At 45.9% G+C, this 22,229-nt stretch overlaps 1 protein-coding gene across 3 annotated transcripts in view; it reads left to right on the forward strand.

The window, feature by feature from the left end:
* Window positions 1-532: 532 nt before the first annotated feature.
* Window positions 533-22,229, forward strand: part of FBXO21 (F-box protein 21) — a 33,276-nt gene continuing 11,579 nt past the window's right edge. For all 3 annotated transcript variants that reach the window (XM_066260485.1, XM_066260486.1, XM_066260488.1), the window contains exons 1-9: window positions 533-804; window positions 1,681-1,816; window positions 3,647-3,741; window positions 9,333-9,454; window positions 11,361-11,507; window positions 11,804-11,940; window positions 12,912-13,048; window positions 15,657-15,836; window positions 16,931-17,063. In XM_066260485.1, the coding sequence (XP_066116582.1) occupies window positions 566-804; window positions 1,681-1,816; window positions 3,647-3,741; window positions 9,333-9,454; window positions 11,361-11,507; window positions 11,804-11,940; window positions 12,912-13,048; window positions 15,657-15,836; window positions 16,931-17,063 (1,326 nt within the window). In that variant the 5' untranslated portion in view covers window positions 533-565. The remainder of the gene's footprint in view (window positions 805-1,680; window positions 1,817-3,646; window positions 3,742-9,332; window positions 9,455-11,360; window positions 11,508-11,803; window positions 11,941-12,911; window positions 13,049-15,656; window positions 15,837-16,930; window positions 17,064-22,229) is intronic.

Here is a 22,229-nt window from a genome sequence, read left to right on the forward strand (position 1 = left end):
GTCCATAGTGCTTGGCACAACATCCATGCAAGAATATTAAGTTTAATATGATTACAGCATACTGGTTTAGATCTGCATGGTCAAGCAGATCTGGATTAGAATTCAGGTAGGACAAGGGACTCTGAGCAAGGCTGTTTATCTCTGTGAATCTCAATTTCCCTAATCTGTAACTTGGGGAGAATATTAATAGTTCATAGGTTTATTAAGAGAATTCAATGAGGTCATGCCCAGGAAGCGCTAGGCACGTATATATAAGAAAGATAGACGCTGTTATAATTGGTGCACGGCCCACTTATACCGCTCACAAAAATTAGGGGAGATTTCAAAAACGAATCTGAAGCAATAAAATCTCCCCGAATTTTTGTGGACAGTGTATTTTTCAAAACGCGTTATTTTCCCTTCGCCCTCGCTGGGGGGCGCTTTCCAGTAGTCCGGGCGCAGTGGGTGTGGCTATGGGCGTGAGTGTGGGCGGGGTGACCCTATGTCCGCCCCTTGACGCAGGTGGGCGGGGCCAAGTGGGGTTCCCCTAAAGCGCGCGCGCCGCAGCCCCAGGTACTCTGACAAGATGGCGGAGGCAGCGGTCGACAACCCAATGGAGGTGGTGCAGGCGCTGGCGGACGAGACCATGCCCGAAGCCGCGGAACTCAGCTGCCTGGTCAGCCTCCCCGGAGAGCTGCTGGAGTACATCCTGTGCAGCGGCTCGCTGACGGCCACGGACGTAAGCCGCGTCGGCAGCACCTGCCGGAGGCTGCGCGAGCTGTGCCAGAGTAGCGGGAAGGTGTGGAAGGAGCAGTTCCGGGTGAGGTGAGCCTGCCGCCCCTGCCGCTCGCGCCCCGTTCTTCATCTCTGGGGTCCCCGGCCTGGCTGGCCGGAGCTGCCGCCTCCCTCCCCGCTGGCGCGCGCGGACCCCACCCCGGATGCCACCCCCGGACCGACAGACAAAGGCCTCCAGGCCGCCGGCCCTTGGGGTCCCTGCCGGCGCGGACCCTCCGGTGTCCGAATTGCGCACCGGGAAGCACCCAGCGGCCAGGCCCTCCCGGAGGCATGACGACGGTAGGATCCCAGGGCGTCAGTTCTGCGCGCTTTTGTGCCCAACTCCGGGCTCTGATGTTTACACGGACCCAGGGATGCAGTGATCCCGACAGCCCTTCGGGGAAGCGGGCGCAGCATCCCCGGGGTGTTGGCGGAGAGGACAGATTTCGGGGCGGGACCCAGGATAAAATCTGGCCCTGGCATCCTCGCGGTATGACCTTGGGGTAGACTTCCCCTTTGAGGGCCCCATTCATCGACTTGGGTGATAAGTAGACCGTCCTCGGACTGTGGTTATGACAGAAGACGATGTGTCGATGTGTCGGGAGCATAGACGCAGGGCCCAGCTCTTCGGAGGCGCCCCAGAAATGTTAACTGTTTTTGTCATCACTGTTGTTATGATTGCTACAGCTGTCCCCGTTTCATAGGTGGGCAACGGCGACACAACGTGCATATTGCTATGCCAAGGTCACACCGTGAGCCAGCGAGTCCGTGCGTGCCGGGTGGGGATTTGAACCAGGTCCATCGGCGGGAGGGGCCCCCTCTGACCACTAAACCATACTGTTTTCCCTAGCTGCCTTTGATTCGTGTCTGCCTGCCTGCCTGCCTTTGAGTCCCTGTTAAGCTGAGGGGGTGTTTTTCTCCATGTAGGTGGCCTTCCCTTATAAAACACTACAGCCCCACCGACTACGTCAATTGGTTGGAGGAGTATAAAGTTCGGCAAAAAGCTGGGTCAGAAGCCCGGAAGATCGTCGCCTCCTTTTCTCAGAGGTTCTTTTCTGAGCACGTAAGGATCTGGCGATAGAACTCTAAGCTTTTGCCTGGTAGTGGGGGGCATGTGTGTGTGTGTGTGACTCTGTAGGCATTAGCTCATCCAGCTTTTTTTGATATCTCTCTTCAGTGCTCTCACAGTCCCTTACTCACTTATGGCCACAAGAGTCATTGTGTCCGTTTTCTCCTATCCAACAACATGAAGCCATTTGTCCCTGCCAGCTTCACTTTTCTAAAGCCAGAGAGAATGGGGTTGGAGGGAGGAAGGGAGGGACCCGCAGCACAACGTGGAGGGTGTTTAGTCAGGGTTATTGCTCTGTGAGTGGGTTAACCATATATTTTTTTTTTTTGCAACCTCCACATGATTTGGGGGGAATCATCAATGATTGAACACTACCAATTTCACCCAGTTGTTTTCCCAGGAGAATTGGCGAAATTAATACAGTTCTCTCTGCCTTTGCAGATTCTAACCAGTAGTCAGCTGCGCTATTTGTTAAGCTAACAGGATTAAAAGCTATCTGTATATCAGAATTATGACTCCCTCAAGTAAACTGTCTTGCATTCATTATCTATGAAAAGTTTGTTTTTTTGTTTGTTTAATATTACTGAAATGCATGAGGGTTTTTTTGTTTGTTTTTTCTTTCCACAAAGTGTCCGTAGACACTTCTGGGTCAAGTCCTGATTCTTAACTTTTTTTGTAACTCTGGAAAATAGTCCACACGAATATTTTAAATGTATTTCTGATGGTGGGGGGCACTAGAAATACAGCCAATCTGATTTATTTTACTATCCTGGTTTCCTGCGGATTCATTCCTATCTTTTAATTTTAATTATTATTACTTAATGGAGTTCACACATTTGAAATGTGTTCAAGGCTCTTTACATTTTAAAAGGAAAAGTTCAAAATTTGAACTTGGAGCAAATTTGAACTTATTCTCCTATGCAGAATAAGACCAGCTATTCCCTGGTGTAATTCATTTCTATAAATAAATGATTGTTAATGTTAGAATGGCCAAAATTTATGTTCCATTTGGGATAAGCCATGCCCTAATTTAGATGCTGGTTTAGATGTGTTTTCATACAGCTATATTTGGGCGCTAGATTTGTTTGGCACACTAGGCTATGGGCTATTAGTTTGCAACCCCTGCTTGTAGTCCAGCTCATTTTGTGTGCATTTTTAATGGCCTCTGCCTTTGTCTAATAATGATGAATGTTGTGTTTTTTCCGTAGCGCCCTCTTTCCCTGTACTACTGCTTAATTAGAAGTATGTCAGGGACTTTGAACATAGCAAGCGTTTATTTAAGACTGATCTGTGGGTGGGTGATTACCTTGGCTCAGGACCCTTGTATTCCTGTGTTATTTGCACGCACATGGGTTGACTTGAAATTTCCTGGCTACTTTCAAAAAAGAAAAGTGGGAGAAGTAATAGAATTTTAAACTGAGGGGTTCTGAAAGCTCATTGGTACCACTGCCTGAGTTTATGGAGAAAACATGCTCAGTGGCTTGAGTAGCTCATGGACTGCATGAAATTGGCATTGTGAATACACTTTTGTATTTCTCGTTCTTGTTACAGAACTATTTTTCTTCATATTAGAATTCCTGAGTTACCAGTTTTAGAAATTTCAGCCTATGAAAATAGAATTCACTTACAAATCACAGTAAGATCTGAACAAATTAGCGTTACTTTGTATGCTACTTTCCACCGATGGTAGGTGGCCCAATATAGTACAGTAGAGCCCTTTACCACTTCCATGAAAATGACTATCTTTCTCTGCAACTCAGATTTGTGTGTGAGAGTGACAAGATTATTACTCATTACTGAGGCCTCTTTGTGTCTTCTTCGTAGGTCCCTTGTAATGGTTTTAGTGACATTGAAAATCTTGAGGGACCAGAGATATTTTTTGAGGATGAACTGGTGTGTATCCTGAATATGGAAGGAAGGTAAGTCATAGTTATAATTGGGATTTTTTGTTTGTTCATTTGTTTTCATAATAGCCCCAGAATTATGTAGTTTGTATGTGGCTGAACCCTGGGACAGTGTTTCCAAATATCCTTTGTTGCTACATTAACATTTTTGAAAAATGTATGTGTATGTAAAGGTAAGTACACCAAGGCAATTGATATTTAAAGAATCCGTCCTTTTGGAAAGAAAAGAGATTCAGTTTAGTCTTAGTGTGGGTTAAGCACTGTGTTCTGGGCACTTGTATCTGTAAGGTCATTTAGGTAACACACGTTATCCTTCCTTTGCTATTACCTGTCCTCCTATCACCATCACATGTGCCTGTCATGCACTGACTATTAAGTAATTTCTTAGGCAAGTCTTCATTTAATGGATGGGTTCTTTTTTTTCTTACAATTTTTGAATTTGGGTAAGAAATAATCTTACTCTGGCCATGAACATTATAGGTATTTGGTTGACCCTTCCTTTTATCTTTCCTATGATCGAGAAGAATCCATTATCTCTTGGTTGTTGCTTAACATTTTTTACGACTCATATTTTCTGCTCTGAGGGTTAATTACCCATTGCCTGAAAGGTGACTTGGCTTCCAGCCTAACTTATCTATGAGAAAGATTCTGTGCTGTAAAAGTTCTGGAAGCTTCACTGGTGATGGAAGATAAGCATGTTGGTTTACCATCTTCCTTAAGAGAGATCATTGTGCAATTTCTCACAAACAAGGCATTAAGATATTTTTCTTGCTGTTTTTAAAGAGGTTTAGGAGAGAGAAATATCTGAGTGGAACAACTGTAGAGGAGAGGTAGGATGTGTCACTATTCTAGGCCTTGGAAGAGTTCAAATGCAGAGGTCATTTTTCTGTTGCTATTTTGGTTTATCTATAAATGAATTGAAGTATGATCTAATAGTCAGTATTTTGCAGCCTTAAAAATAAAAGCTGACCTGCCTTTTTTTCGTATATCCACGTACATAAATGCAATATCATACATACTGAGTGTATTGTTTAGTTTTGATACACTCGTTAGTGCAGACTTGGTTTTTTTTTCTTATGCTGGTTTTCCCTTCTTCCTTAGCCCGTTTGTATTGGCCTTCCCTGCTCCCACCCCTGTAATTCATGATGACACACTATGTTGTATTCTTCCATGCTCATATACATTGCTATATATAGGGATCAAGGGGTTTCATTATTTCACAAGATTATCATAAAATGGGTGCTTTTTATATCTGTTTTTCTCATTCAGTATTACCTTATTGAAATCAGTCCTAATCAACTGGTAAAAATAATCTAATTTATTTTTTAGTGGCTTCATACTGTTTTGTAGGGTACACCTAACTTATTTAACCATCCCCCTATTGATGAAGAAAGTGGAAAACCACTTGCTTCTCTGGAGGATGGGTGGTGTTACAGTGGTTTCACGTCTCAGTAAAACATTCCTGGGAATGGGTTTTTCTGGGTCAGACTATAGAACGTTACTGCAAGACAAAATAAGAGCATGCTCTTGAATGGGAAGAGCTACCATCACAAATAACAGCAGTTCTTCCGCAATTAATATGTAAACCTATTGCCGTTTTAATTAGGATCCAACAAGAGTTTTGGGAAGGCAGAGTTGTGTGTGTGCATGTGTTTTAACTGGATAATATTGTCAAAGAAGAAAATATTCATAAGAAAAGTCAGGAAAAATATTTTTTTAATAATCACAATGGGGAACCTGCATCACTAGCTATTTGAACATATTATAGAGTTACCTGTAATGAAACAATAATAATGTTTAAGTAAAAATCGCCAGCCACATCCATGGCAAAGATTATTTCAGAAACACGTCCCAGCATTGAAGATAATATATTTAAACAAAAGGGAAAAGACGGACTAGTTAGCAAATGCTGTTAGACATAACCGATTATCCACCTGGAGGAAAGTAAAACTTGCATCATATATAAAACTAAGTTCCAAGATTAAACCCAAATTTTACCACAATGTAAACTCTTCAAAAAAATAGGAGATTTTGTGTACTGTCTAGGAGACCGTCTTAACCAAGACTGGCAGTACAGAGGCAATAAAAGAATATGGGCAGATGGTTTTGCAATTTAAAAAAAAACAAAAAATTTCTGTACGACCAAAGAAACCATAAAGTCAATAGAATTCTTAAAAGTTCCAAGAAGAAATTGAAAAAATAGATAGGGAGGATGACATTTACAGAGCAGCAAATGTAAGTGGCGGGCATCGTGCAAAAACAAAAACAAAAAAAAATACCTTTAAATTCACTCTTCAGAGAAATGTCAAATAGTGAAATACTGCTTTTTTACTTAGGAGATTGGGAAAAAAGACTAAATGTTCCCAGCCAGTAAAAACATAGACAGTCTTTTTAGAAATAAATATCATTGACCTGATATTCACATTTTGAGCTTAAAACAGGGTCTTTTTTTAGATAACAAGGGATACTGTCACATTTATAAATGCTTTGGGATGCCAGTTGTCATGAAGGACCCTATTTGTATTTTGGACCCTATTTGTATTTATTCCTGGCAGATTCTTATTGTTTGGATAAGACATAGGAAGGAAGAAGGGTAGTTTCTATAAATGCTAAAGCACCTATCCCTGGATATTTGAAAACAGTTTGCACTCATGGTGTTCCATGTGGTCTTTGAAAGGAGTACAGTGAGAATTGACCCAGAATGACCAACATACTGAGGCATATTTCAGTAAGATGATTGTATATTAAAGACAGAAAAGTCCTTTGGTTATCCAAGAAAAAAATGAATTTACTAATCAGGAAAAGAAAATCAAAATCATTAGACTTTTTTTTTTTTTTTTCATTTTAGAAAGGAGAGAGAGAGGGAGAAAGAGAGAAGTGGGGAGGAGCAGGAAGCATCAACTCCCATATGTGCCTTGACCAGGCAAGCCCAAGGTTTCAAACCGGCGACCTCAGCATTTCCAGGTCGACGCTTTATCCACTGCGCCACCACAGGTCAGGCCAGAAAATCATTAGACTTTTAATAGCAATGCTCAATGCCAGAGGAAAAAGGAATAACACACTTAAGATACTCAAGGATCAAAAATGTCAGCCAAAGATTTTTATATCCAACCAAACTGATTTCCAAGTGTAAAGGCTGCAGACAAACTTAGCAACTTGCAAGAACTTGGAGGCTTTTGAGCCCTCCCTGAGAAATGTGCTCGAAAATGAACTTTAAACAACCAGATAATCAGAGAGACATTGACATAAGGACTAGTGGGAAGCAGTGAACATGTATATACTTCAAAAATATGTATTTACTTGTAGAATTAAATCCAAGTGACAGTAAGGTGGTCAGTATTGTATGGACGGGCCATAAATCCTGACAGTGTGGATATAATATAGTTGTTTAAAAAACTGAGCAGGGTGGCCCTGACCAGTTGGCTCAGTGGTAGAGCGTCGGCCTGGCGTGTGGAAGTCCTGGGTTCCATTACCGGCCAGGGTACACAGGAGAAGCGCCCATCTGCTTCTCCACCCCTCACCTTCTCCTTCCTCTCTCTCTTCCTCTCCCGCAGCCAAGGCTCCATTGGAGCAAAGATGGCCCGGGCGCTGAGGATGGCTCTGTGGCCTCTGCCTCAGGCGCTAGAATGACTCTGGTTGCAACAGAGTGACGCCCTGGATGGGCAGAGCATCACCCCCTGGTGGGCGTGCCAGGTGGATCGTGGTCGGGCGCATGTGGGAGTCTGTCTGACTGCCTCCCCGTTTCCAGCTTCAGAAAAATACAAAAAAAAAAAGAAAAAAAAAACTGAGCAGGGTATAGGGGAGAACATAAGCAGAATATTTAGCTGTTTTTCAGTCATCAAGGTGATGGGAATACTGGTCATATTATTCTGAAGCTAGTGTATGTATGAGAGAGACATGAAATAAAACGAGTATGTTTGACCTTTGAACAACTCGGGTTTGGACTCTGCAGTCCTGCTTATGTGCAGATTTTTTCCAGCTGACACTGTGCAGTTCAAACCCATGTTTTTCAAGGGTCACCTAACAGTTGGGAGGCTGCATTCAGAGTGCTAATTTAACTTATACATGGATTTTCAACACTCTGGGCAGTTGGTACCCTTAACCCCTGTTTTGTTAAAGGAACTTATGGAATTGGACAAGTAGGATTCTTGTGGAAGGAAAATGATACAGATATAAAATGGAAGAAGGTAAAAACTGTATAGTTCTGATTTTGAATTAGAAATTCTAGTGTAGCCTGACCAGGCGGTGGTGCAGTGGATAGAGCGTTGGCCTTAGATGCTGAGAACCCAGGTTCGAAATCCCAAGGTCACCAGCTTGAGCATGGGATCATAGATACGACTCCATGATTGCTGGCTTAAGCAAGGGGTCACTGGCTCAGCTGGAGTCCCCCAGTCAAGGCACATATGAGAAAGCAGTCAATGAACAATTAAGGTGCTGGGTAAGACGGCCTTACTTGGAGGGAGGTTTGAGTCAAAACCTAAAAGGAGAGGAGGGCAGTGATTGCAGACCTCCAGGGGAAGAACGTTCCAGCCAGGGAACTGAGCTCTGCGGCCTAAGGGAACCCCAGCCAGGATGCACAGAGGGAAGCTGGCATGCCTGGTGGCTGCCACTGGGGGTGGGGGAGTGGTAGTGATTGGGGGTAGAGGGGCATGGGGACAAGAGTGTGAAGGACCCTGCATGTCAGCATCAAGACTTGGGCTTTTACTTGGCCCAAGGTGGAAGACATGGGAGAATTTGGGACAGAATTTTTGTGCTGTGATTTGATGTTAACTAGGGTGGTTTGACTACTGTATTGAGTGTCGACTGTGAGGGCCAAGGTTCAAAGCAGGGAGCTCAGTGAGGAAGACACCACTCTGGTATAGACAGAAGGTGGTGGTGGCTTAGACGAGTTAGTGAGAAGGGGTCATGTGCCTGACAAGTTACTAGCATTGGAGGAGGGATGGATTGTGGCATACGAGAGAGCCAGGAGTCCAGGGTGACGCCAGGGTTTGGGGCTGGCCTGGGATGCTGGAGCAGCCTTCCTCTGGGGGCAGAATGACTCTGGGACGGGGAGAACATGGATGGGCTCCCCAGGTCCCCACTGGGGTCATGGAGCAGCAGTTGGATATGTCGGTCTAGAGTGTAGAGAAGAATGCTGTTCTGGAAAATATATTCCAGGCTGGCGTGTGGATATCTGAAGCCGTGAGCCTGGGTGAGCTCACCTTGGCATTGAGTGTCGGAGGAGAGTGGCAGCCCAGGTTCCCTCTGCCAGGTGCGGGGAGGCCAGCAAAGGATTCCGGACACCTCACCCTCTCCTGAGACCCACCCAGCTCCCCTAACTTTGCAGGTTTCTCTCTCATTCCCTTTCAGTAAATCTGAAGCCAAACAGATAACGTCTCTTGAACTTCAGCACAACTAATTTAGTGTTATGTTATAAATGCAAAGTCCTAAATTGTGTTATCTGTTCCCACGGTAATAAGCACTGTATGATGGTGAACCAATTAGACCTATCTCTTTAAGTAGACTCTTGACGTGGTATAATCAGCATGAAGCAAAAAAGTCAATTGCTGAGAGTTTTTGTATCTTAGTGTTTATCGACTTACTGTTTGCTTGTTTGTTCTTGCCAGGAAAGCTTTGACCTGGAAATACTACGCCAAAAAGATCCTTTACTACCTACGACAACAGAAAATTTTAAATAATCTCAAGACTTTCCTCCAGCATTCAGATGACTATGAATCGTACCTGGAAGGTGAGACACGAACGGCACTGTTGCAGCGGGCAGCTGAGTGGACGCTGTGTTTGGTGAACAAGCCGTGGGGATGCCAGCTGGGCCGCGTGGGATTTTGCAGGGTGAATTGTGCAGGCTGGGCATTTAGGTGGGCAGAACCAGTAAATGGAGAGCAGAGCTAACATCTTGTCAAAACCTTTAGCTCTCAGCTGAAGAGACAGCGTTTTCTCAAGATGCATCATCGGTCAAAGCACGAGAGGCTGATATTTCAGCTAATGAGATTAATCCCGTTTTTTAAGCTTTGAAGCATCACTTCCAAATCAGAAGTCAGTTTGTGCACTTTTGTCTCCTTGTGACCTGGAGCAAATCCCTTCACCTCTGGTTAGAGTCTAATGGGGCCAGAATGTTCTCGCACATCTGTGAGCCTGCCTGGCCCTACAGAGAAGTGAGGAGAAGGAAGCCGCGTGGATAGGAGAGACAAAGGCTATAACTTTCTGCTCCTACCAAGTTGAACAGGCAGGAACAAAATGTGACTTTATTTTTTTCAAGTGACTTTTCATTCCTAGCACATTACACAAACACTCCTGGAAGTTATGGTTATGAAATACATACATTCCTTATTCCCAGAGCTGTACCAACTTTGTTTTTTCCTCTCCTGTGTTCCTCGTATCATATCTCCATTCTCCTACTGGAGATACGTGGGCTGTCATCCTCGCTCCCAGCAACAGCTGTCTAAGTAACACCTGGCTTCGTGAGCATCACCCCTCTGTCCTCACGTCAGCCAGCGCACCAGTGCAGCCCAGTCTGAAACCCTGTCTTTCCCCATGCCGTGTGCACAGCAGTGGGACCAGCTGGTTTCCTGTTTTTTATTTAATCTCTGCTTTTCATCCTCTCCCTATTCAGTCCTTCCCCTACAAATTTCCAGGTAACCCACCCAGCTCAGTACTGTAGATATTGCAAAGTAGTTGAGTGAATGGAAGTAGGCTGCAGAGTTCTGATCCTTAGTGATGGACTAGATCGTGGGCTTCCATTGACGCAGTCTAGGAGCCATAGCGTTAGGGTAGAGACACTAGGAAGTTTGGCAGACACTCCTGCTTGCAGGTGGAGAAACTCGGTCCCACGGAGGCCCAGGCGCCAAACCCTGCTAGTGGCAGAACTGGGACTAGGGTCCTGGTATTTTGACACCGTGGGGAGGGGCTAGTAAGGTTCTGAGCTGGTTTTACCTGCTTGAATTTAAAATGACTTTCAGACTTCCCAACTCAAGATGTCCTGCAGCCAGATAACCAAGGCAGCCCACTGGCCTCTGGTTAAATGATTGCCTAAGTCAGTGAGGAGTGTGGATTGTCAGGAGACAATGCCTCCAGTGTCCTTTGTGGCTTTTTAGCTGCAGGGTCCCTGAGTATGCCTGGTCCCTAATCTGCAAGAATGGTTATCTCTGGAGTCCACACAGTGGCTCTCCTTGAGAGGTTCTGTTTGTTGAAATGGCACATTTGTCACTGAGAGCTTTCGACTTTTTTTTTTTAAGTTAAAGAACTATCTTACAACATTAAGTTTTTAGAGTTGTTGAGTTTTAAACTATAAGGGAATTGGGAGGAAGAAGTAGCTGGAAAGATCTCTTTCATAGTACATATTTCTCTTTGTAATAGAATATGGAAATATGCCATGTATCACAGTGGTTTTTAAGTCCAGGCCTCCGAGGGAGGGTTAGTTTATTTTAATGAAAGCGCAGTGACGTGTAAGCTAAGCTCCTTTGTTGAGAGTGCCTCCTGCTCCTTCTCAGTGTCTTTGCAGCCAGACCTGACAGCCACCATACAGCACCGTCCTGGGGGATGGTGTCAAGAGCTGTGGCCCCCAGCATCTGCAGTAAATGACAAACTAAAAAGGAAAGGTTACCAATATTTACTCAGTAATTCTTGCTCCTGTGCAGGTGCCGTGTTCATTGACCAGTACTGCAACCCTCTCTCAGAAATCAGCCTCAAGGATATCCAGGCCCAGATCGGCAGCATCGCAGAGCTTGTGCGCAAGACCCTCCGGGGCATCAACAGCCGCCACCCCAGCTTGTCCTTCAAGGCAGGTGGGTGTGGCACTGCTCCAGATCAATGCCACATGTGTGCATGCATGGACAGACACCTAGAGTAGTGGATCATTTGGAAGTTCTGCAGAGCATTCCCCATTCTGTCACAACAACGCCGTTCTGACACAACCACACGTTCACCTTTATAATGTAAAAGACTTTAACCACATACTCTCCTCTTCACTCTGGATTGGTAGAACCCAATGAATGTGGTTAGGACATGTCACAGGTTGTTGGGGACACTGGTCACCACATTGTTTATGCTTGTGTCTTCAGAATAGATCTCTATGTTTCAGGTGAATCCTCCATGATAATGGAGATAGAACTCCAGAGCCAGGTGCTGGATGCCATGAACTATGTCCTTTACGACCAGCTGAAGTTCAAGGGGAACCGAATGGATTACTATAATGCCCTAAACTTATATATGCATCAGGTAAATATGAGTATATTTAAAAATAATAATTAAGCTCATCTCTGATAAATTGTACAGTTTTTGAGGGTAACTACTATATTTTTTTCATCACTCAATGCTTAGAAGTCATTTTTTGCCTTTACTATAAGGATATTACTATTTTTATATATTTTATATATTTTACTATTTTATATAAGGATATTGATTTTTGTTTCATCAGAAAGTATCCTCTGAAAACCTTCAAGATGAATTCCTGACTAGAAGAGGTATTTCTTTGACTCAGTTGGTCAGTTTGTAGCTTAGGAACACGGACTGAACCCGGACCCGGTCTCTGCGCACAGGCCTGCAGGAAGGTTGGAGGGACTCTGGCCACTACATCACTGTTTATGTTTTTGCTTGCTTCCTACTTGACTCCCTTTTCCATAGCTATTCTGTTGCTCTGTGTGCTACTGTACTTTCTTTTCCCTTGTCTTACACAGTTTCCTTGAAGTGGCCTTCTCTTCTGGAAGAAGGAGGGCTTAAACCACAGGTCTGCAAACCTTTTCTGTAACCAGACAGTGGCTTAGTTTGGCTCCTCAGGCTGTGTGCTCTCTCTGCCCTGCTCAGTGCTGCCATCTTAACTGGAGAGGGGACACAGACAAACAAAAACAAATAACGTGGCTACATTCTGGTCAAACTTTATATCTAGACATGGAAATTTGACTTTCACATCATCTTCATGAGTCACGAAATAGTATTTTTCTGTTTTGTTAAACATTAAAAAATGTTAAAATTCTTCTCACATGGGCCATACAAAAACAGGTGGTGGGCCACAATTGCCCCATGGACTGTACTTTGCAGACTCCTGGTCTGAATAAATAAAATACTCATCCACTTGAGCCTCAGAACCCAGCCGCAAGCCTGGCGCACCGTAGGTGCCTCATAAAAATGGGTCCTGAAGCAAGCAAGGCCCATCGTTTCTAGTAAGCTAAAGCTTTTTATTCTTTCTTTAGGTTTTGATCCGCAGAACAGGTATCCCAATCAGCATGTCTCTGCTCTACATGACAATTGCCCGGCAGTTGGGGGTCCCCCTGGAACCTGTCAACTTCCCAAGTCACTTCTTACTAAGGTGGTGCCAAGCTGCAGAAGGGTGAGCCACCTGACTCGCCTGCTGGGTCCTCAGAGCTCATCCCGCTGTGCTGAGATGGGGTGTGACCGGACAGAGGTTAAAGGAGGACCGGGTGGTGGTGGAACTGTTTTGTTTCTGGACTGTGTCCACGTTGATAACCTGGTATGGGGGAAGGGCATGCCAGTCTTTGTTTTCTTGTAGCTGCATGCCAATGCACAGTTATCTCAAAGCAAGAAGTGTCAAGAATAGGACTAGGGGCTCAAGGGCGGCTTCTGTGGATCTCAGAGTTCCAAAGCAAATCAGATCAAAGAGTTCTTTGAGAAAATCTTTCTATTCTTCCATGAAATCTCCCGCTCCTTCCCCATGAGGGTGGGAGAACAGATTAGCCAAATTCTTCATTGACGTGCAAAGCAAATATTTGTGTTCTCATCTCACTCCTTTTAGACAAGGTTGATGACTGAAATGCATTGTGTAGACCAGGGTAAGGACTTTTTGTTGTCTTTGCTTTTTTTTTTTTTTTAATTTTCCCACTGATTTGAGAGAGAAAGGGGGGATGAAGTGAGAGAGAAGCATCAAGTCGTTGTACCACTTAGTTCCGTTTAGTTGTATACTCATTTATCGTTCCTTGTATGTGCCCTGCCCAGGGGGTTGTACCCATGACCTCTGATGTACCAGGTCAGCGCTTTATCCATTGAGCCACCCAGCCAGGGCCTGTCCTCTCTTTTAAACCTGGTGTTCTATTAGGCATAAAGCTCCTTTTAAGCTATAGGCTAACATTTCTGCAAGTTCATCAGATAGGTAGAATATCTTTTTATTAAATGTGCTCTTTACAGAGAAAAGAAGCAAAATTATTTAATTATGTCCTGTTCTTTGAAACTCTTTCTAATGACTAGTTGTAATGCCCTTCAGTGAAGTGATAAGCATTGTGATAGAAAGTACCAGAGACTTGAAATCAGACTAGGTTCAAAGCTTGGCTTTCTCTGAGCCTCAGTTTCTTCCTCTGTAAAATGGGACTACAGTTTTCGTAAAGTGGCTTGGAGGATTAAATGAGATGACCCAGTGCCTTACACACCTATTAGAGTTTCTGACACATACATAGAAAAATGATGTAACTAGTTTCTGTACTTCTGCCTACTAATTTAAGAAATAAAACATATATGCAGTTGGAGCTTCTCGGGTATTCCTCCTTATTCCTTTCTCCCTCTTTCCCTCTCCACTAGTTAGTTTGAAAGTATTTGTTATTTTCACATAAATGTTTGAAGTTTCTTACATATGTATTTTCCCTTAAATAATTTGCACAAAATTCCCTTTTCTTTTTTTTTCTTTTTTTTTTTTTGTATTTTTCCAAAGTTGGAAATGGGGAGGCAGTCAGACAGACTCCCGCATGCGCCTGACCGGGATCCACCCGGCATGCCCACCAGGGGGCGATGCTCTGCCCATCTTGGGGCGTCGCTCTGCCACAATCAGAGCCATTCTAGCGCCTGAGGCAGAGGCCACAGAGCCATCCTCAGCGCTGGGGCAAACTCTGCTCCAATGGAGCCTTGGCTACGGGAGGGGAAGAGAGAGACAGAGAGGAAGGAGAGGGGGAGGGGTGGAGAAGCAGATGGGCGCTTCTCCTGTGTGCCCTGGCCGGGAATCGAACCTGGGACTCCTGCACGCCAGGTCGACGCTCTACCACTGAGCCAACCGGCCAGGGCCCCTTTTCTTTCATATATAATCTGTTCCTAAAAATGTTTTCAGTAGTTTCTTTTTTGGAGAGCAAGTACCCATTTTCCAAATGAAAAAATGATTTTTTCAACCAACTTCCACTCCCCAAATAATCCAACCTGTTTCTCCAAATATCTCTAAAATATTCTTTAGTGCCCATATAATAATCCACTAAGGATTTCTGCACATTATAAAGCACGTAAAACACCAATTACCATATATTACTTCCCACAGCAACTTCACTGGTACAGTTGTGGCAGCAGTATTATTTTTCCTCCTTAGGTTATAGTGAACAGTGCAAACAGGCAGTGAAATAATCTGTTAGCACCCCAGGTCCCTGGCAGAAACAGACATTGAGAGCCATCAAAGGCTGGGCGGGCTCCAGGGAGAGGTGGGAAGAGTGGGGAGTGTGCAGTCCGCCCGGCAGCTGGGTTGAGGCCCTCTCTCTGCTTCCTCCTTACTTACCAGTGGCTGCACCAACACCATATTGTTTATTCATGTACCTCTGTCATTAGTCCTGATACCTGGTAGGTGAGACCCTGTCGAGTTCTTCCAGTTGCCTTGGCTGTTTGCAGCCTTTTGCTCTAATACAGATTTAGAATCAGTTTGCAGGGTTTTTCCAAACCCCCATGTGGATATTGATTGGCACCAGTGCTTCATTGATTGGGATTCATTGATTGATAGGAGGAATATCACTAGCGTTTCCCTGAGTCTCTGTCTGTGGACACAGCTCCCATACATTTGAGTCATCTTCTATGTCCTTAAAAAGATTTTGTCATTTTCTTCATCGAACCCTTTGATATCTTATTAGAGTTATTCCTAGTACCTTAAATTTTTGTTGCTGTTGTAAATGGTGCGTTTAAATATGGACGTGCTCAGCTCTGATCTGAGATTCGGCTGACTCCACGTGTTCCTTGTGTAGGGCCAAGCTGGACATCTTTGACTACATCTACATTGATGCCTTTGGGAAGGGCAGGCAGCTGACGGTGAAGGAGTGTGAATACTTGATCGGCCAGCACGTGACAGCGGCGCTGTACGGCGTGGTCAATGTCAAGAAGGTGCTCCAGCGAATGGTGGGAAACCTTTTAAGCCTGGGAAAGCGGTAAGGTTTTCTTGGTCCTGCATTGCCTCTGTGGCATGCGTGTCTTTGAAGGCTTGAGTTGCCTCACAGGGACTTTTCTTTAATGAGCCTCCCCGGGACACAGCATAGCACTGAGTGAGCCATGGCATGGCTGAGATAGCTGCAGCTGTCACCCACCCTGGGAAAAATGGGTGCCCGTGATGTAATGCGCCCCAGGTTGAAGACATGCTAAGTGAGTTTCAAGGTCTCTGCAGTAGGCTTGGACAGGCTCTCTTCAGAAATACTGAGAGCAGCCTTCAGTACAAGAGACTGGCAAAGGTGTTCTCTCAGGGGCAGGATGTGCTCATGTCCATGTGCTTGTCACCTTTTAGTTTCTAGCTTTCTGTCACTTAGATAAAAATAAAAGTATGACCCCATCTAGCTTCTGAGTCCAAGGAAATTTGTCTTACAGAGAAAAATAGGAAGCTGCACACTGTAGCAATAGTTTCCTGCCTAGTGGTAGAATTTTCTTTTAGTAGACTTTTATTTTTTAGTGCAGTTTTAGGTTTGTTGCAAAACTGAGCAGAAAGTACAGAGTTCCCATAGACCTCCCCACTGCCTCCAGGCACACTCAGCCTCTCCCACATCAACATCCTGCACTGAAATGGTACATTTGTTACGATTGATGAGCCTGCACTGACATATCTAATCACCGGAAGTCCAGAGTTAGTTCAGACATTCAGGTTCACTCTGGGTGTTGTGTGTTTGTTCTCTGGGTTTTAATAAATATTTGATGACGTGTCTCCATTAGAGTATATCACAGAACATTTTCTGCTCTGCCAATTCAAAATTCATTTTAAATTATATATGGTATTATTGAGGTGACTGCATATGGAAAAGGCTCACGATTTTAGCTTATGCCTATCACCAAAGTGGGGTACACAATTTTTAGTTCTTGTGTGTGTGCATGCGTGCGTGCATGTTTAAGACCATTGTAACTGTTTGCTGAACAGAGAGGACGTATCAAAATCATAAAATGTATGGGGCTTGCGTCGATTATTTCTAAAACCTATGCCTTGCAAAAGAAGTCTTCCTCAGAAGCACACGGGGTAAGACGCAGGTTTCTCCCCCTGTAGGGAAGGCATCGACCAGTCCTATCAGCTTCTGCGAGATTCACTGGACCTGTATTTGGCGATGTACCCGGACCAGGTGCAGCTCCTCCTCCTCCAAGCCAGGCTTTACTTCCACCTGGGAATCTGGCCAGAGAAGGTAATTATTGAACTTTGATGCTTCGCACTTGCCTTAGAGAGGGACATCCTAGCTTGAAGGACGGCTCTTACAGGTTTATCCTCCCATTAACACGGAGGATAAACAGATCTGTTCAAGTCTCCCAGACCCATCATTCAAAAATTTTTTGTCTCCTTTTACTTGACTAAAAACTGATTATACTTATAGGAGTTGCCAATTCCCTATGTGGTCAGTGCCTAAGTGTCCAGAACCATGGGACCTCTGCCCTGCCAGTCACCTCCTGCTGCCCCTAAGGTGAATTTCCCCCAGTCACCCTGACTCAGCAAAGGGCGGCAGACCTAAATTGCACAGCCGCCCCCTGTGCTGCTAGCAACGCCCCTGCTGGACGTAGGGAAGTCAGGTGTTAGCTGTGCTCATGTCCAGCTGTGGGGCCAACTCAGGGCCTGTCACGCCTTTAAAACACTGCTTGACTTGGACACTGCTCCCCATGGGTCTCCCAGTGGTGTCATGGCCGCCCTGGCCAGTGGCAGGCTCTTCAAGAAGGCTGCCGTGTGGGAGGGCAGCGTGTTCCAGGCGGGCTGTGAGCGTGGCGGGTGTCGGGGCCAGGTGTGTGCCCCAGAGCCGGCGCAGCTGCACGCGGCTCCACGTCCCCGCCTTCCTGGGGGAACTGTGTTACTAGTCCAGGGTGCACTAGAACAGTGCTGAGAGTCTTGAGCACTGAGGCATCCCCATATAGTCAGTCATCTGCTCGTGTTACTAGAGAGCAGTGAAAATCTTCTTGAGAAAGTAAATTGTCTAAATGACTTGACATTGCTTAGGTTTAAGTTGTCTCAGTTACTCATAACCTCAGAGATCTAAAATAATTCTTAAAAAAGGACACATCAGTAAGAAAATTTCTAGACTCCTATCTTAAGAAAAGATGTCCTTTGTGGCGCGGGGAAAAGGCATGTGGTCTGGTGGAAGAGTTAACGTTAAATCTCGACTCATCACAGTCACCACCCCCTTCTCTGAACCTCCGTAAATCCTGTTGTGCAGGATCTCATAGCTTATTTTATTTATTTTTGGTACCTGGATATACATAATTTGTGCTACTTTTTACTTCAGTTAAGGAATTTCAGGATACTTTGTAAAATGCAGAGGTCTTTTTAAAGCAAGATATTTGATAAATGAATTCTGTACTTGAATTACACATGAGCCTTAGAAGGGATGAGGCTCATACTCCTTTGTGGGGGAGGGTCTGCAGCAGCTCTGGCCTTACCCTCCACGACCAGTGCAGGGTAGTGCTCACGTGCTGATCCTGAGGGTGTGCCTCAGTGTCCTCGGGATGGCCACGGTGGCCTTGCTGCCAAGCAGATGTCACTGAAACACGTTCCAGATCTGTTAGATGCAGAACATTTGTCCTTGTGATGACCATTTATGTGGGTGCTCCCTCATTCAGAGATCAGGAATGGAAAGTGGCTCATTCCCAATGCACTGGGACCCCCTTGCAGGTGGCTGTAGCCAGGGAGCCGCCTCCCTGGGCAGTGACGGGAACCAGTAGAGCTCCCCAAGAGTAAGTCGGGGGTGCTGAGGTCATTAGAAAAGGCACCCCTCTGGAGGAAGGGTTGGAGGTAGACATTAAAGGATGGGAAGGCATTTCAGAAGGCAGAAAGGAGGTGACTTAATTGCAGTGGGCGGGGTCGGCGTGTGCACAGTAGGAAGGGGAAAGACTCGGTGTCCGCAGCAGGCTCAGCTGACAAGGGTCCTTGTACCTGAGTGTGTGCATGTATGTGTCTGTGGATCTTAGCCATTTTCGGGGCATGACATCTATTTGTGGAGGGCTTGGTATCTGCTTGACCTTCTTAAGTGAAAGGAAACATCCTAAGCTGGGAGGACCAGAGGTCAATTTGTTTTTAGTTGAATTCAACCAGGAAGAGCCAGTCCTCTTGGTCACTGTCATAGTAACCCAGGGTTATTGTGGCTGTGATGGAAACGGAGTGTAGGATGGTCAAGTCTTAAAGCCACTAACATTTATCCAATGCTTATCCAACATCTTCCAACCCTGTAGGGCGCATACCTTTTTTTTTTGCTTTTTACAAATAATAAAGCTGAGACACTGAGAAGTTGGGAACTTGCTGAGGCCTTTACACAGGCATGGGTGACACCCGAGCCCACCCACAGGCATCACTGCCCACCCTGGGACAGTGGGCTAAGGCAAGATTGTTTCCAAAGAAGCTGACAGACGGTCATGTTGTCCTCCCTGCGGCCAGACCGGCACCCCTACTCTGACCTTTCCTGCTTCTCAACATTGCGGTGGAAAAAATGTCACTCCATTTGTCCAAGGCGAACATGCCGTGCTCTGTGTCCAACTCTCCTGTTTATACTTGGATTGCTAAATTCTCCTTTATTCTCTTTATTTTCTCAACTCTACTTCTTTGTCTGCTGTCAGCATTCAACACACTCAAGTCTCTCATCTTTGGGGGAAAAAACAAAGCACTCCCACAATAGCTAGCATTTCCCTGCGGAGACCTCCTTATCTCTCTCCTCCCCTGGTGGCTCTGATCTGCTGAACGGCCATGCGGGCCTAGCCGCCTGCCTCACCTCCCACACAGACCTCAGAACACAGGGATCTGCTCTCACCCCCCCACCCCAGCCCCTAGAGCTGTACTTGCCAACGAGGCCAATGACCCCTTTTTGATAAATCATTTTTTTTGCTGCCAACTCCAGCAGATACTTGTTTTTCTGTATCTTTCCCATCGCTGGGGGCCACTCCCTGCTCAGTACACTCTGTTTCTCTTTGTCTCTGGTTCTCAATTCTCAGGCTCTTGCTAGCTCCTTGCTAACCCCTCCACTTGTTTCTAGACTTCTATTCGCTCTGCACTGACCCTGAGCTGATCTTACCTGCTTTGCTTCAGCCCCATCTCTGGACTAACAGCTCCCCAGGCTTTGCTCTCTGCTGGGGCCCTGGTCTGCAGACCAGTTCTCCCCGCTGTCCCCTCCTCACCTATACATGGCTCTGTCTCCTAGATGATGACCTAGGCCTCCTGCATGGTCGCCTTCCTCTTCTCTTAGACCCTCGACCTGTTTTATATGCCGTAGCCAGAACAACCTCAAAACCTCAATAAAATGCCACTTAGTTCCTTTCACTGCTCAGAACCCTCCGGGTGGCTCCCCGCTGTCCTGAGATCAGGCGCTCTTTTTGGTGTGGCCTAAGAGAATCTCGGTGGCCTGGCCCTCTTTGCCCTAGCTCTCTCGTCTCGCTCAGTGGCCCCTTTTGTACTCTGCTGCCATGGTCACGCCCTCCATTTGTTCCTGTTCTTTGTGTCAGTTCTTGGCATGTCCTGCACCCCTCCCTGGAACACCCTCTACTGGCTCCCTTGTGACTCTGAAGCCCCTCCCTGGGCCATTCTGCATGGGACCAGATCCTTGTTGCGTGGCCCCAACTGCCTTTTACATAGCTCTGTGTCACTTCCCCACGTGGCCGTGCTCTGTAAGGATGCAGTCCCTAGCGGCTCTGTTCTTTACTGGAGCTGTTTGTTGTGTTGTTGGCGCAGTGACCGCCACACAGCAGGTGCTCAGAAGTTTTCATTAGAATAAGGAAGAAGTGACAGAGCTTCATTAGCTGCAAATAAGGGAGAAGGCTCAAAGAGGATAGTTCCCAGCGACTATTTGGCCACATGAAAAGCGGGTGTTTGGAGAAAAGACCTGTTTCAGGGTGGGGGAGGGTGTCAGTCTGGGGTATGTTGGATTTGATAGAACCTGGAGCCAAGTGCCACTGTCCTAGAGCATTTGGCAGGGCTCCAACGTTAGCATCTGGTGGTAGAAGCCCCCAAAGTAGAAGAGCCCACAGACAGGGGACATCCAGGGGATGGAGCCAGGACCTTCAGAGCGGGCCTCAAGGAACCTGCAGCAAGGGGCCCAGTGTCCTGTGGGCCCAGGGCGCCTAGTTGTGTTTGCACATGGACACGCCTACTGGCTGGGTCAGGGACCAGGTGGCCTATAGAGCCTGAAGTATTGCCTCTCTGGCCCTTGACAAAAAACGTTTGCCAGTCATGAGTGATGGACCCCTCTCTTCCAAGATCTCTATCCCAAAAGTTGTGGACTCGGGACTCTAGGCCTAGATATTGGTTTGGACCCAGCACAGAACCTAGCTGTCAGCACTGTCCTACGGTAACAAGGCCCAGATCCCTAGATCGCCTCCGTTTCTGCTGTCCCTTCACCCTGTCATCCACACATCAAGGGAAGGATGTGGTGATTGTCCCTGGTCCCCCCATCTCCTCCTGTGATCCTGTAAGTTTGAGGATCCCTTTGTGGCCTGAGGATTCCCAGTTCGGCCTGTTTCCTGCTCTGGTGGGCGGGGCTGCTGGGAAGGAGGGAAGTCTAGTCAGGAACTGGTTGGGACTGCAGAAGGGAAGAAAGGAATGCATTGCACAAGCCCAGTGAGTGGGAGCTTACTGTCAGATCCCTGCTGTTCGCTACAGGAAGATAAAGGTTGTTAGTGTCTCCAAAGTTAAAGGTCCTCTATTGGAGGGGGGTGCGGGGAGGCGGGGAGGCGTTGGCGCTTAGCTGACAGTGGCTGAAGTTGGGTTTGAGGTACTACCATTCTGCCCATTTTTAAGTGTTTGAACATTTTTATAGCTGTTAAAACACTCCTACTCTTGCTTTGGTATGGGAGTGAGGCCTGGGGTTTTAGAATTAGCCCGGGTCTCATCCTCACTTCAAGTCTTCATACCCCGGGACCTCGGGTGAGTCACTTACCTTCCCTACGCCCGTTTCCCCTCCTGGCCATGATTGTTGCTGACACTCAAGTTGGGAGGATTAAATGAAGGACAGTGATGGGCTTGGCTCGGTGACCAGTGAAGAATCAGTATTTAGTGACTATTGAGACCCGCAGATCTTGGTCTGGAAGGGGAAATGGGTACCAGAACAGTAATACCTTGCGTGGCATCAAATGGTGCTTTTCACGACACGTTGACAGGTTCAAAATATGAAAGGAAACAGGTCCTTTATTAGTTATCACTTGATAAGTGAATAAACAAATTCGAAGGTGAACACAGCTATTTTGACAGATCTGGGACTAGCATCTAGGTTGCTTTGTCTTAGGACTCAGTACATAGGGAAAGATCCTGTTTACAGAGGAAATACATCAGAAACCCTCTGCTAAAGGCTGTAATTGTGTATGTGTGTGTGCATTTGCACCTGCATGCA

Source organism: Saccopteryx bilineata, chromosome 2 (assembly GCF_036850765.1).
Source record: "Saccopteryx bilineata isolate mSacBil1 chromosome 2, mSacBil1_pri_phased_curated, whole genome shotgun sequence".
Taxonomy (NCBI): domain Eukaryota; kingdom Metazoa; phylum Chordata; class Mammalia; order Chiroptera; family Emballonuridae; genus Saccopteryx; species Saccopteryx bilineata.